This window comes from Malaya genurostris, chromosome 2, assembly GCF_030247185.1.
Source record: "Malaya genurostris strain Urasoe2022 chromosome 2, Malgen_1.1, whole genome shotgun sequence".
NCBI classification, from domain to species: domain Eukaryota; kingdom Metazoa; phylum Arthropoda; class Insecta; order Diptera; family Culicidae; genus Malaya; species Malaya genurostris.
This window is the reverse complement of record NC_080571.1, coordinates 156,597,459-156,609,815: the sequence shown is the minus strand read 5'-3', so window position 1 is coordinate 156,609,815 and position 12,357 is coordinate 156,597,459. Positions and strand designations below refer to the sequence as shown.

General features: G+C 39.0%; 1 protein-coding gene across 1 annotated transcript; it reads right to left on the bottom strand.

The window, feature by feature from the left end:
* Positions 1-5,711: 5,711 nt before the first annotated feature.
* LOC131428924 (zinc finger BED domain-containing protein 4-like) lies at positions 5,712-7,663 on the bottom strand. Its single transcript, XM_058592983.1, has 4 exons — positions 7,466-7,663; positions 7,233-7,380; positions 6,289-7,172; positions 5,712-6,146 (listed from the first exon to the last, which is right to left on the bottom strand). Exons 1-4 carry the CDS (start codon positions 7,661-7,663, stop codon positions 5,712-5,714), a joined length of 1,665 nt encoding a protein of 554 aa, XP_058448966.1.
* Between the last annotated feature and the right edge of the window lie 4,694 nt (positions 7,664-12,357).

Here is a 12,357-nt window from a genome sequence, read left to right as displayed (position 1 = left end):
GTGGACTTTCGCCATCAAAATGGAAGATGACGAACCGCGCTATAAAGCTCGTCTTGTTGCAAAAGGTTGTTAGCAACGTCCAGGACTGGACTATGGTGAAACCTTTGCACCAGTAGCAAAAATGACAACTATAAGGTCATTACTGTCCATTGGCCTTCAAGAAAACTTCTATACACCAAATGGACGTTAAAACAGCTTTTCTCAATGGAACCCTTCAAGAAGAAATTTATATGAAACTACCTTCCGACTATGATGGAATTTCGAAAGTTTGTAAACTGAATAAAAGTCTTTACGGTCTTAAACAGGCAGGCCGTAGTTGATTGGGATCAGTGATGAATGGAAGTGATGATGGAATTTCGAAAGTTTGTAAACTGAATAAAAGTCTTTACGGTCTTAAACAGGCAGGCCGTAGTTGGAATTTAAGGTTCAACGACATTATGAACGATCTTGGTTTCAAGAATACAGAATCAGATACGTGCCTATACATCTGCAAAAATAGACGTCTATACATTATATTGTACGTAGACGATATTTTGATTTTAGGAAGTGACATGGGAGATATAAATTGGATTAAAAATGAATTTTTCAACAATTTCAAAATGAAAGATTCAGGCGAAGTGAGAAATTTCCTAGGCCTAGATATCAAATTTCATGAACATAGCTTGAAAATATCTCAAGAATCATACGTTGAGAAAATCCTAAATAAGTATGGTATGCAAGATTGCAAACCTATCAGCACACCAATTGACCCACATGTTAAATGGTTAAAAACCGACGGACAATTGACCAACGAGCCATACAAAGCTCTATTGGGTTGTCTTCAATATCTGGCATTGATGTCAAGACCAGACATCTGTTATGCAGTTAATGTTTTTGCTAAATTTCAGAGTTCAGCTCAGGACATTCATTGGGTTGGTCTCAAGCGCATTCTAAGGTACCTACAAGGCACCAAGGGCCTCCAGCTAATATATACCAAGCAGATAAATGCCATTCCACTCGAAGGATACGCGGATGCAGACTTCGCAAACGACGATGATGAACGACGATCAATATCTGGATCTATGTTCACCGTATATGGAAATACAGTATCTTGGTCAACAAGGAAGCAGACAATGGTATCACTATCCTCGACAGAAGCTGAACTGATCTCGCTTTGTGGAGCAGCAAAGGAAGGTATATGGTTATCTAATTTATTGCGTGAGGTTGGAATTGAATCAGCTCCATTCACCATAAATGAAGATAATATACCTTGTATCCGAATCGCCGAAGAACCCAGAAGTCATCAACGTACAAAACACATTGATATAAAATATATGTTCATTAGAGAATTAATAAGAGAGAAGAAAGTAGCTTTGAAATATATAGTTAGCGAAATGCAAAGAGCAGACATTTTTACAAAACCACTAGGACGTTATAAATTCGAAGAATTTGTTAGACTGTTGAACTTGAAAATTGAGGGGAAGTGTTAATATTAGCAATTTTCCGTCTAACTGGGCGCACTGCCACACGCCTCTCTCACGCAGAGATATTTCTAGAAGGCGGGAGAGAACAGAAATAGCAGGTAGTCAGTCACCGTCGCAGCGTGTTACTTCATAACAGATATGATACTTAGGTACACCGCGCAGCTTAGAAGTGACAACGAAACACACATAGAATATCAATCGCTAGAGTAGTATGTACGCGATAGGTAGTAGGGTAGCAGTTAAGCCTACAATGTTATCACATTCTTTCCATTATGAATTCAATATATGAATACACCATATGATATCGGGTGTCAGTAGTAATCTTACTTTGACTCCGAACTAGCCCATTTTTGGTCTGCTGTGGAGGTTTTCTCCAGCAGGTTATCCGAAAGAGGTAATAGTCTTCCAGGTGAAGTATTTCACGGGAAGACTGTCCGCTTCGAGAAGAATTGCTTGAAGGAGATTTTCCTTAAGCAATTCTGTCTCTCCGCTCGGTCTATGTCCCCTAACAATAATTCCTTTGAAATACCATCCACATAACCCCCCTTTCAACATATATATATATATATATTAAAATAAGGTATTACTGTCTTCTAGCGTGTTAAAACTAATTCAGCTGAATAATCGGGAAGAAGGAGTACACTTACGTTGGTTGTTACTCTATTCGATAATGCTATTACAGGATTAGACGTTAACAGAAATCGTTTGAATACATCCTCTAGATTCACTCTACGATTTAATTTCTGCGAATTTAGCTGCCTATACTTGCGAATTGATTTATTTCGACTCTCTTGCGCTTCCTTACTGTACATTATTTGCTATCTGTTCACTCAAATAAAAATTCACGTTGGACTTGAAAAATCACGTAGAATGGTTTCAAATGTCAAATTGAATATTTTACGTGACGAAAATGAATGTTATACGAACATCCCCTAAAATGAATATAGTCATCACATAAGGTTTACGTGAATTGACCAAACGTCAAACAATCTACGTGTGTGAAAAACTCGATTTTGAAAATGGGGAGCAGTGGCCCTCGAAGTGTAAGTAGTGTAAATATTTGCGAGCAGAACCGGTGAAACATATTAAGCCCAGGTGGGTAATTATTCGTACCGAGGAGAACGACTCACTATTTTGAAGTATTATTTAGTCGATTTTTAAATAATATTTTGTTCCGATATAACTTTGCATGAGACGCTTGAAGCTTGAAGCGTTTTCGATATTTTGTTGTAAAACAAAATTGCGCATTTAAGGGTTAAATACAATATCAAACTACAAAGTTTCTGCCAATATTTGTTTGGAATATTAAGTCAGCAGTGTTTTAGGTTTCGTATAAAACAAATCCAGCCGCTGATGTGCATAGCAAAAACTAACTGATGTGCAAACTTAAAAATAACGAATTCCGTTTATTGATAAAACATTGCTTCCTATAAGGAAAAACCGGGCAAATCCAGCAATGGTTTAAGAAGTGTTACCCGCACTCAGATTAAAAACAAAGATTTGTGGTATTCTGATTTTAACGTGACCAAATTAAGCAGTCATCCGGAAAAAGTGTGAGCAAGTTTTGATAATCGTTATGGATGAACACAAAATCAAAGTCCGATTGAACTGGAAGTGCTTTTATTATCGTATGCGAAAATCTGGGCATGGAAAGACCTTTTCCAAATAGGTGCCTCGTTCGCTCACAATCTATCAAAAGCAACAACGCATCAACAATCCAGAGAGCTGGTCGATACAGTTTAGTCGCAATAAAAAGAATTTCTTTCGTTGGTATGAAACAGTGGACGAAACATGGATCTATCTTTTTTCTCCGGAGTTGTTTTAACATTTAGACGGGGAAAACGCAACAGATAGCTGCAACAAGTATAGCGTCAGTTTTTAGATGCTCGAGGTATAATTAACGTCGACTATCTTGAAAAGGAAGTACCAACAAAAGTTTTTAGTTATTAATGCGTTTGAAGTATGGAATCGTAAAAATCGGCCTCATATGAAGCAGAAAAAATTATCTTCAACCAAGACAATGCACCGTGCCACAAGTCAATGAAAATAATGGCCAAATTGAACGTATTGGGCACCGATCTGTTTTTTCACCCACCATATTCTCAACAACCTAGCCCCCAGCGATTACTTGTCATTTGATGATCTGAGAGAGTCATCGCCGCAACTGAAGCCTATTTTAATGCCATGGACAAATCATTCTATAAGTATGATATAAAAAATTTAGATAATAAATAAAGAAATTTTGCTCAAGAATTGTTGTTTTCCTAGTTAGTTCCTAAACTTTTTGGACGATGTGGAAGCAACCTTCTCTACGGCAGTATCGAACCGCACAGAGTGCAAGTCGATTCGAAACTGAATTTGGTTTTCTGTGAGTAATTTTCTCAAATGCGAACGCACTCATTGAAGAGCAGAAATCATATGAATACCATGAAATTATGTATACGAAACCGTCATATCAATTAGAGGAATGACAATGGTTTAAGAAACAGGGAGAATTAGACATTGTTCGTGGTTGAGTTGTAGATGTTCAAAACCTAACTACTGTCTATTTTTAATTTATACCCCGAGATGTGACAAGGTTGATTTCAGCAAGCTGAAATCTTTTACTAACTTAACATTCACAAGAGGAGTTGAACTTAAGCATCTCATCAATGCAAATCACTCGAGTCTCTGGTATGCCGGAAAGTACCGATAAAGGTCTTTCACCACTTACTATCCGAACCGACAAAAGAATAGTTATCAGAAGTTGTTACTTTCTACTTGCGGCTGCATTCTTGTACCTAATTAATTCTTTACTATCTCTAATAGTGAAAAAGTAAAAATAGCATGATGGGTTTCCATCAGCGCTACTGAATACCGTTTACAACCTAGGCTAAACAGCCAGCACGCTGTGACTCAATAGTGACGCAATAGTTCGAACAAACCTTTCATTCTGATGTTCAACTAGCTGTATAGAGATTGAAAGAAATGTCCATACAGTGAAGAACTCAATGTGTATAAGAATGCTGTCGCAAGTAGAAACTGACAACTTCTGGGAACTTTTCTTTTACCGGTCGTATAGTAAATGGTAAAAGGCCTTTTTCGGTACTTTCCGGAATACCAGAGACTCGAGTGATTTGCATGAATGAGATGCTTAAACTAGACCCCTTTGGTTGAAGATAAAAGTTAAGTCACTAAAAGATTTCTGCATGCTCAAATAACCATTTTCACGCCTCTTCATATTCTTGCTCTACCTTGAGTAGTAGCATTTTATAATTCTGATTTTATTTATTATTCTCAGTTACAATACAACTACTTTTATTGTTATAAATGATACTAATATTACTATTACTTTTCGTTAGAAATTTCAGGTGGGTAATTACCCACCTTTGGAATTTTCGGGTGGGTAGTACTACCCACCGTACCCACCTCTTTCACCGGCCCTGTTTGCGAGAAAAGTTATTTAATTACAATTTTTTACTCCATCGACCGGACCATTCCAGTATGAAAGTTTCCATAAGTTCAACTGGACCGAGTGCCTGCGTGAGTCCGGAAGTTTACCCGCTCCTGCCGAATGCTTCAAACAGGCCGTCGGTATGAAGCTAGAGACACTGGAACTATGTAATGCGACTTCAACCTGCATCGGTAGTGTTGTGGGAGTTCTTGGATCTCGGTTTCGGCTTCGGTTGGATGGCAGTGACAACATAAACGATTTCTGGAGGTTTGTCGATTTGAGATACCACGACATTATTAGTTGCTTTATAAGCCATTGGAATTATATGACAATTTTCTGAAATAAATGTTTTATATTTCATGGCGTTTTTCATTTAATAGATTTATATCAAAATCTGGAATCTCCCTTTCGACTTCAACCAATATATAAAATAGTAATTCTCTGGTATCTAAATTTGATATGAACTGATACATAAATGTGATATGAACAGTACATTACATTTTACTAGGGATGGTACTCGGAAGGCAAAGTATCGATACCTAGGGTATCGCGATACCGATGTTTTGGGTATCGACACAAGGTATCAAAAGGCAATAAAGTATCGATACCTGTAAGTATCAATTGATACTTGCACAGCAATCATTTCAAAATAAAATCGTTAACCTCTAAACCTGAACAATTTTACTCTTAGAAAATAAATAAATTTTTCTCAAATTCTTTTCACTCAAATTGTGAGTGGAAAAAAATTCCAAATTTATTAAGATCTTTTCCGTCGACCTAGAATCAAAATTCCAAATTGCAAATATGAAATATATCTATATATTAAGCGTTGTCTCCCAAACTTCCGTCCCTAGTCCGGCAAGGAAAATTCTTTGTTGGAAATGCTCAGGTGTAAGTCGGTTCGTTTCATCGCCTAAAATTCGACCAGCCAGGGAAAATAAACGCTCGGCTGGGACCGAAGTTGCAACAGCTGGAACATACACTTGAGCTATTTTGTACAACTGCGGGTACTTGTACGCTATTATCGGTAACCTCGTCATCTCTCGCTTCAAACTTTCAACGGCATTATAAACATGCACACTCTTCATATTGAAATCTATTTTTTTGAATCTCGGATCCAAAAGAGTAGCCTTGGCCAGGAATGTGCTTCCCTCAATGTTATCGATTTTTTTGTGCATTTCCTGAATTATGAAATTTTTAGCTCGGTCAGCAAGCTCATCGTCTTTTGGTGATTCCATTGCTGCTAATTTCTATAAAAAAATATACTGCACGTTATTTATCCAGAAGTGATGTTGTACAATTAAAAGAACAACTGGCCTTCAACAACAAGTTTGTGATTGGGATGATTTTACTAATTGTTGTACATTTTTCGGCGCCCATTTCAGTCGTCACCTGATGAAATGGCCTTAGAAGATTTCTGATGAATTTCAAAGTTGCGATTTCCGAACCACTCAGCATTACTACTTTTGGAAACTTGAGTGCAGCGACAGATATAATGTCTTGCATCTCCAAAAATCGGTCGCACATGGCAAATGTGGATCCCCACCTCGTGGTAACGTCTTGTATAAGCCGCAGTAATGAACCTTCAGCTAAGCCTTTTTCTCGTTGAATTCTTTTGATCTCATCCGAAAAATTTCCACTCGTATGGCTAAGAGTCGCGATAGCTTTCACTTTGCTAATCAGTTCAGGGAGACCTGGAACGTTAGGAGTACCGTTTTGAAGTTTTGTGCTCAAGGTCTTTGAGGGAATAAGATTCAGGGTGTGGTCAAAGCAGGCGATGTGTTTAGATGACCCAAAAACATTCTTAACTGCCAAAACAATATTGGCCCCGTTATCCGTGACAACCGATGTAACTTTAGAAAGTTCAATTTGCCAGAATGTAAGAAATTCCTGTATCTTCTGCTGCAAATAAATGGCCGTATGTGACTGCGTGAGATGACAGACACCTAAAGTTGCAGAACGCATTTCAACTCCAATACGGAAATGAGCTGTGACTCCAAGGAAAGCATTGGTCGATTGAGAGTCCGTCCAACAATCCATGGTGAGGCAAAGTGATTGTAGGCCTGCAAAAGTCGTTTTCACTGTATCTGAGAGAATCCCGTAAATTGTTTCTAGGCGAGTTGTGACAACTTTTCTACTCGGAGGCACCCAAAACGCATTTAAAAGATGGCAGAATTTGTTGAATCCCTCTTTTTCGGGAGTAGAAAGACTTAAATTATCCTTGCAGATCATGAAAAGTAGAGCACTCTCCAACTGCGCTGCTCGCTGACCTCCTTCTGCAATATAATGTGAATCATTCTCTTTATGGCTAAAAGTTTCAAAGTATTCAAATGTACCTTTAAATGCTTTGCCTTTTGCTAAGAGTATATCCAAAGTTGGTTGCGTGAATGTATTCGTATTCGGTACAGCGGAAGTACATCTTGACGTCAGCTTTGAAGTATCACTGTTATCTGAAGACGGATTTAAAATATCCGTAGAAGTTTTCTACAACGATCAAGTCATTAAAATCAAAACTATGCGGCGAGGATTGAAAATATTACGATGTAAAATATTAACGCAAGTGACTTACATTGAAATCAGTCGCCAGTGTGGACGATGTTATTTTTGTCGACTGTTGTGTTATTTTATGGTGTACAGAAAGATGTTTCCATAAATTTGTTGTGCCACCAGTGTACGTGTATTGCTTGCCACATAGATTGCACTTAGCCTTTCGCGTCTTTTGGTCCACGTCGAAGAATTTTCGCACGCCACTTTGTGTTGGAGCCATGATGATTTCACTTATTTTCTCAAAAAAATTCACTAAAAGCTAATTCGTATTATTGACGTGGCCGAGGACGGACGGAACGGAACGTTATTTTTTACTTTTCTGATTTGATGAAGCACCAGGCTGACGTATGTATTGGTATGACGTGGACTATACGCAGCGATGCCAGATAGTTGTAGTGTCATTTCCGTAGATTGATATTCCCTTCGGAAATTCCAGGGGGCAAAGCAGGTAATAACTTATTTTCAGGTCATCAGGTAAACAATTTCCGTAGTTTTCTGTATGAAAATAATAATTTATGTAGGAATATTCCAATTTCCGTTGATTTTATCTACGGAGACGTACATCCGTAGAACATTTTCGAATCCACAGATCTACAGAGATTTCCGTAGATCTGACATCTCTGACTAGCCGTCGTTGAAATCCGTTTCTTGACAAGCTCGCGTCACATCACAGGCAGTGCGAAAGAGAGTGCAACGAGTGTGAAAAATTGAAATTACTCAATCCTCTGATAGTATGGCCTTTATGTGCGTGTTTTGTTAATGGGTCTCTCTCATTGCACTCTCTTTTAGTGCACCTGTGGAACGAAGCGAGATTGTCAAGAACGAATTTCAACGACGCGACGGCTAGTCCACGTTATACCAATACATGCACAAGCCTGGCGCTTCGTCGAAACCAAAGAAAAAAATGTTCCGTCGTAATGGGAATTGACTTCAATCTGTTGCGATACTGTAAGTATCGTAACAAAAAGTATCGATACTAACGGGATCGCTCTGAGGTGGTATCGATACCAAAAATACCCGATTCTTGAAAGAAAGTATCGATACCGCAAAGTATCGACTCGGTATCGGACATCCCTACATTTTACCTATGAAACACGTAACTTTCACTGGATTATGCATTAAACAGCTTTTAAATGCCAGTCCATTAAAACCTACGTGAAAAGTAGGGTGGAAAATATTCACATAACTTTTCACGTAACTATAATATGATTATTATTTTGAGTGTTTGGTTCCCTTGCGATTAATTGTTGAGCAAGAAGGCTGGTTGATCTGGAACAACAGTTATTCTTCATCTGTTTCCCTTTTCCACCCAAAATAATCATCTTCCAAAAGGAAACACGGAACTAACAAAGCAGGAAGTGGACAAAGTAAATACAGAAATTGCAGAGCTTTCTCCCACAGTACTTGGGAAAGTACACTAAGGTCTTATTTTATGCGGTCTTTTTTATGTGGGTTTCTATGCGACTTTTTATGTGAAGTTTCAGAGTTATGCGGTTTTTTAATGCGAAGTTTCAGAGTTATGCGGTTTTTTATGCAAATTTTCAGAGTTATGCGTTTTTTTATACGTTTTTTATGTGGTACTTAAACTCGCATAAAAAAAGACTTCAGTGTATCAACGTATCAACGAAGCTAGTGTTCTGCATGAAAGATACGAAAGTATCAAACGACATAACAGGCACACACTCCTAAGCTTGGTACATATGCATTTCCTGAGCGCTTATGTACCAAGCTTGGGAGTGTGTGTCTGTTATTTCATTTAATACTTTCGTATCGCTCATGCAGAACACTAGCTTCGTTGATACAAATACACTGAAGTCTTTTTTTATGCGAGTTTACGTACCGCATTAAAAAAACGTATAAAAAACGAATAACTCTGAAAATTCGCAAGAAAAAATCGCATAACTCGGAAACTTCGCATAGAAAACCACATAAAAAAAGACTGCATAAAAAAGACCTTAGTGTACTTTACCAAGTGCTGTGGGAGAAAGCTCTGCAATTTCTGTATTTACTTTGTCCACTTCCTGCTTTGTTAGTTCTGTGTTTTCCTTTCGGAAGATGATTATTTTGGGCGGAAAAGGGAAACAGATGAAGAATAACTGTTGTTCCAGATCATCCAGCCTTCTTGCTCAACAATTAATCGCAAGGGAACCAAACAGATAGCAAATAATGTACAGTAAGGAAACGCAAGAGAGTCGAAATAAATCAATTCGCAAGTATAGGCAGTTAAATTCGCAGAAATTCAATCGTTTAGTGAATCTAGAGGATATATTCAAACGATTTCTTTTAACGTCAGTGTACTCCTTCTTTCTCCTTCTTCTTCCCGATTATGCAGCTGAATTAGTTTTAACACGCTAGAAGACAGTAATACCTTATTTTAATATATATATAGCTAATAAATGTCTTACATGAAAGAGCATTTTTCAATGAAAAAACCCAATGTTTGAACACAATTTAAAAAATTTAAAAAATATCTCCTCCGCCATTTTTTTTATAAACACTCTCGAAAGTATTTTCTATCAAATGAAAGAAACAGAATTTTTTTTCATTTGCTCCAATGTCAGATATAGCAGTTTAAAAATGATCTGTTTTTGAACTAGTTTTGCTCATAACTTCGGTTCAGAAAACGCTACCCGAATTCGCTAGTCATCAAAAAATTGGTTTCAATAAACTCTAAAAGATATTCAAAGACACCAAAAACGAGAAGTGAAAAATAAGAAAGCCAGAGCAAAAAATCTGATTTTTTTAGGAACACCCTAAGTTGCTATATTAAAATAGCTGTAACACTAAAACCGTTAGAGATACTACTATAGTGTCTTCGACAAAGTTGCTTGATATAAGTTTTCCTACAATTTTGCCGAAGGGTGCAGTCGTCTATCTCAACACATACGGAAAAAAATTTTGGATCACCATAATAATAAGAACCACCCTAATACAATATGCTTCAAAATATGGCTTATTTTTCACTGATCATTTGTTCTGAAGACATCATATCTCTTAAGTATAAGGCTAAGCCACAAATGTTTTTGTTCCCCTAAATTGTGGATCCGGACCACTGTGCATTGTATTCGCGGCACTTTTGCAACACCTGGCGGATGGCGAACACTTGGTCAGTGGTAGCGCGTTCACTCATAAATCCTGCCTGATATTGTCCCACGAATTCGTTTGCAATCGGTGAAAGTCGACGGCATAAGATTTGGGAGAGTACCTTGTAGGCGGCGTTCAGCAGAGTTATCGCGCGGTAATTGCAGCAATCCTGCTTATCGCCCTTTTTGTAGATGGGACACACGATTCCTTCCATCCATTCCTCCGGTAAAATCTCGTTCTTCCATATCTTGGTAACGACCTAGTGCAGTGCTTTCACTAGTGCATTACCACCGTGTTTTAGTAGCTCGCTTGGTAGTTGGTCAACGCCAGCGGCCTTATTATTTTTCAACCGGCCTACTTCGTCCTTGATTTCTTGGAGGTCTGGGACCGATAATCTATCATCCTCCGCACGTGTTCCTAAGTTCGTTATCGCGTCGCCACTTTCGTTTCTCGTTACATTGCCGTTGAGGTGCTTGTCGAAATACTGCCGTCACCTCTCGATCACCTTACAGTCGTTCGTGAGAAGATTCCCGTTGGTGTCCTTGCACATATCGGCCTCTGGCACATGGCCTCTGCACAGACGGCTCACATTCTCGTAGAACCATCCTGTGTCATTAGCACGGAACAGCTCTTCGCTTCGCGACTTCTGCTCACGCTTCTTTCAACAAGATACTAAGTTTAATCTATTCCGCGCATATCTTTATCGCTCCTCGTTTGTTTTTGTTCTTGTATTCTCTTAGTCACTAACAGTCCACATTCGTTGTCGAACTAGTAGTTTCTTACGTTCGGAGTCGCCATACATAGTGTTTCTGATGCAGAACGGATGTCTCTCCAGCCCTCTTCAAGAGTAGCTGCGCCAACCTGCTCTTCCGTTGGTAGTGCCACTGCCAACTGCTGCACGTAATCCTGAGCTACTCCAACATCCCGGAGCCGCTCGATGTTGAGCCGCGACGTTTGGTTTCGACGTGTGGTACTCATCGTGGAAAAATTTCAGCGCATGTATATAGCAACCAAGTAATGGTCCGAATCTACGTTTGCGCTTCTGTAGTTGCGAACATTGTTGATGTCCGAGAAAAATCAAAACGTGTTCGATATGATTTTCTGTGTGTTAGTAGGGATCTTCTGGTAGCTTTTTTGTGTACTTGCGGACGAAGAAGGTGCTTATGATTACCATTCCTTGGGAGGTCGCAAAATTAACACATCGTTGGTCGTAATTGTTCGATGCGGCATGCAGGCTGTTCGGTTCGATAACCGGTCGGTACTTTACCTCCCTTCCAACCTGGGTATTCTTGTCGCCGATTACAATTTTTACGTCTCTACGTGGGCTGCCGTCAAAAGCTTGTTCCAGCTGAACGTAGAGCATTTCTTTCTCGTTGTCAGGTCTTCCTTCGTGTGGGTAGTGTACGTTAATGAAGCTGTAGTTGACAAAAAGGGCTTAAATTCTCAATTTGCACATCCTAGCGTTGATCGGCAACCACCCAATCACTCGCTGATGCATCTTGCTCAGAACTACGAAACCAGTTCCGAGCTCGTCCGTTGTACCTCAGCTTTGGAAGAAGTTAGCCGCTCGGTGTCCGCTTTTCCACACCTTCTGTTCCGTCCAACAAAGTTTTTGCAGCGCTGCGACGTCGAAATTTCGAGAAGTATATCTTTCTGTTGCAGTTTCCTGTCATAGTCCTTATTTCGTCCCATACGCCGATTGTTCTAGATCGTATTATCACCTGTATTATTAGCAATATTAATATTTTACGAGAGGTTTATTTGCCCATACGCCAACTCCCTGTTTCGCCGGAGGATCATCGTACTTGCTCTGTTTAATATCCCAGCTAC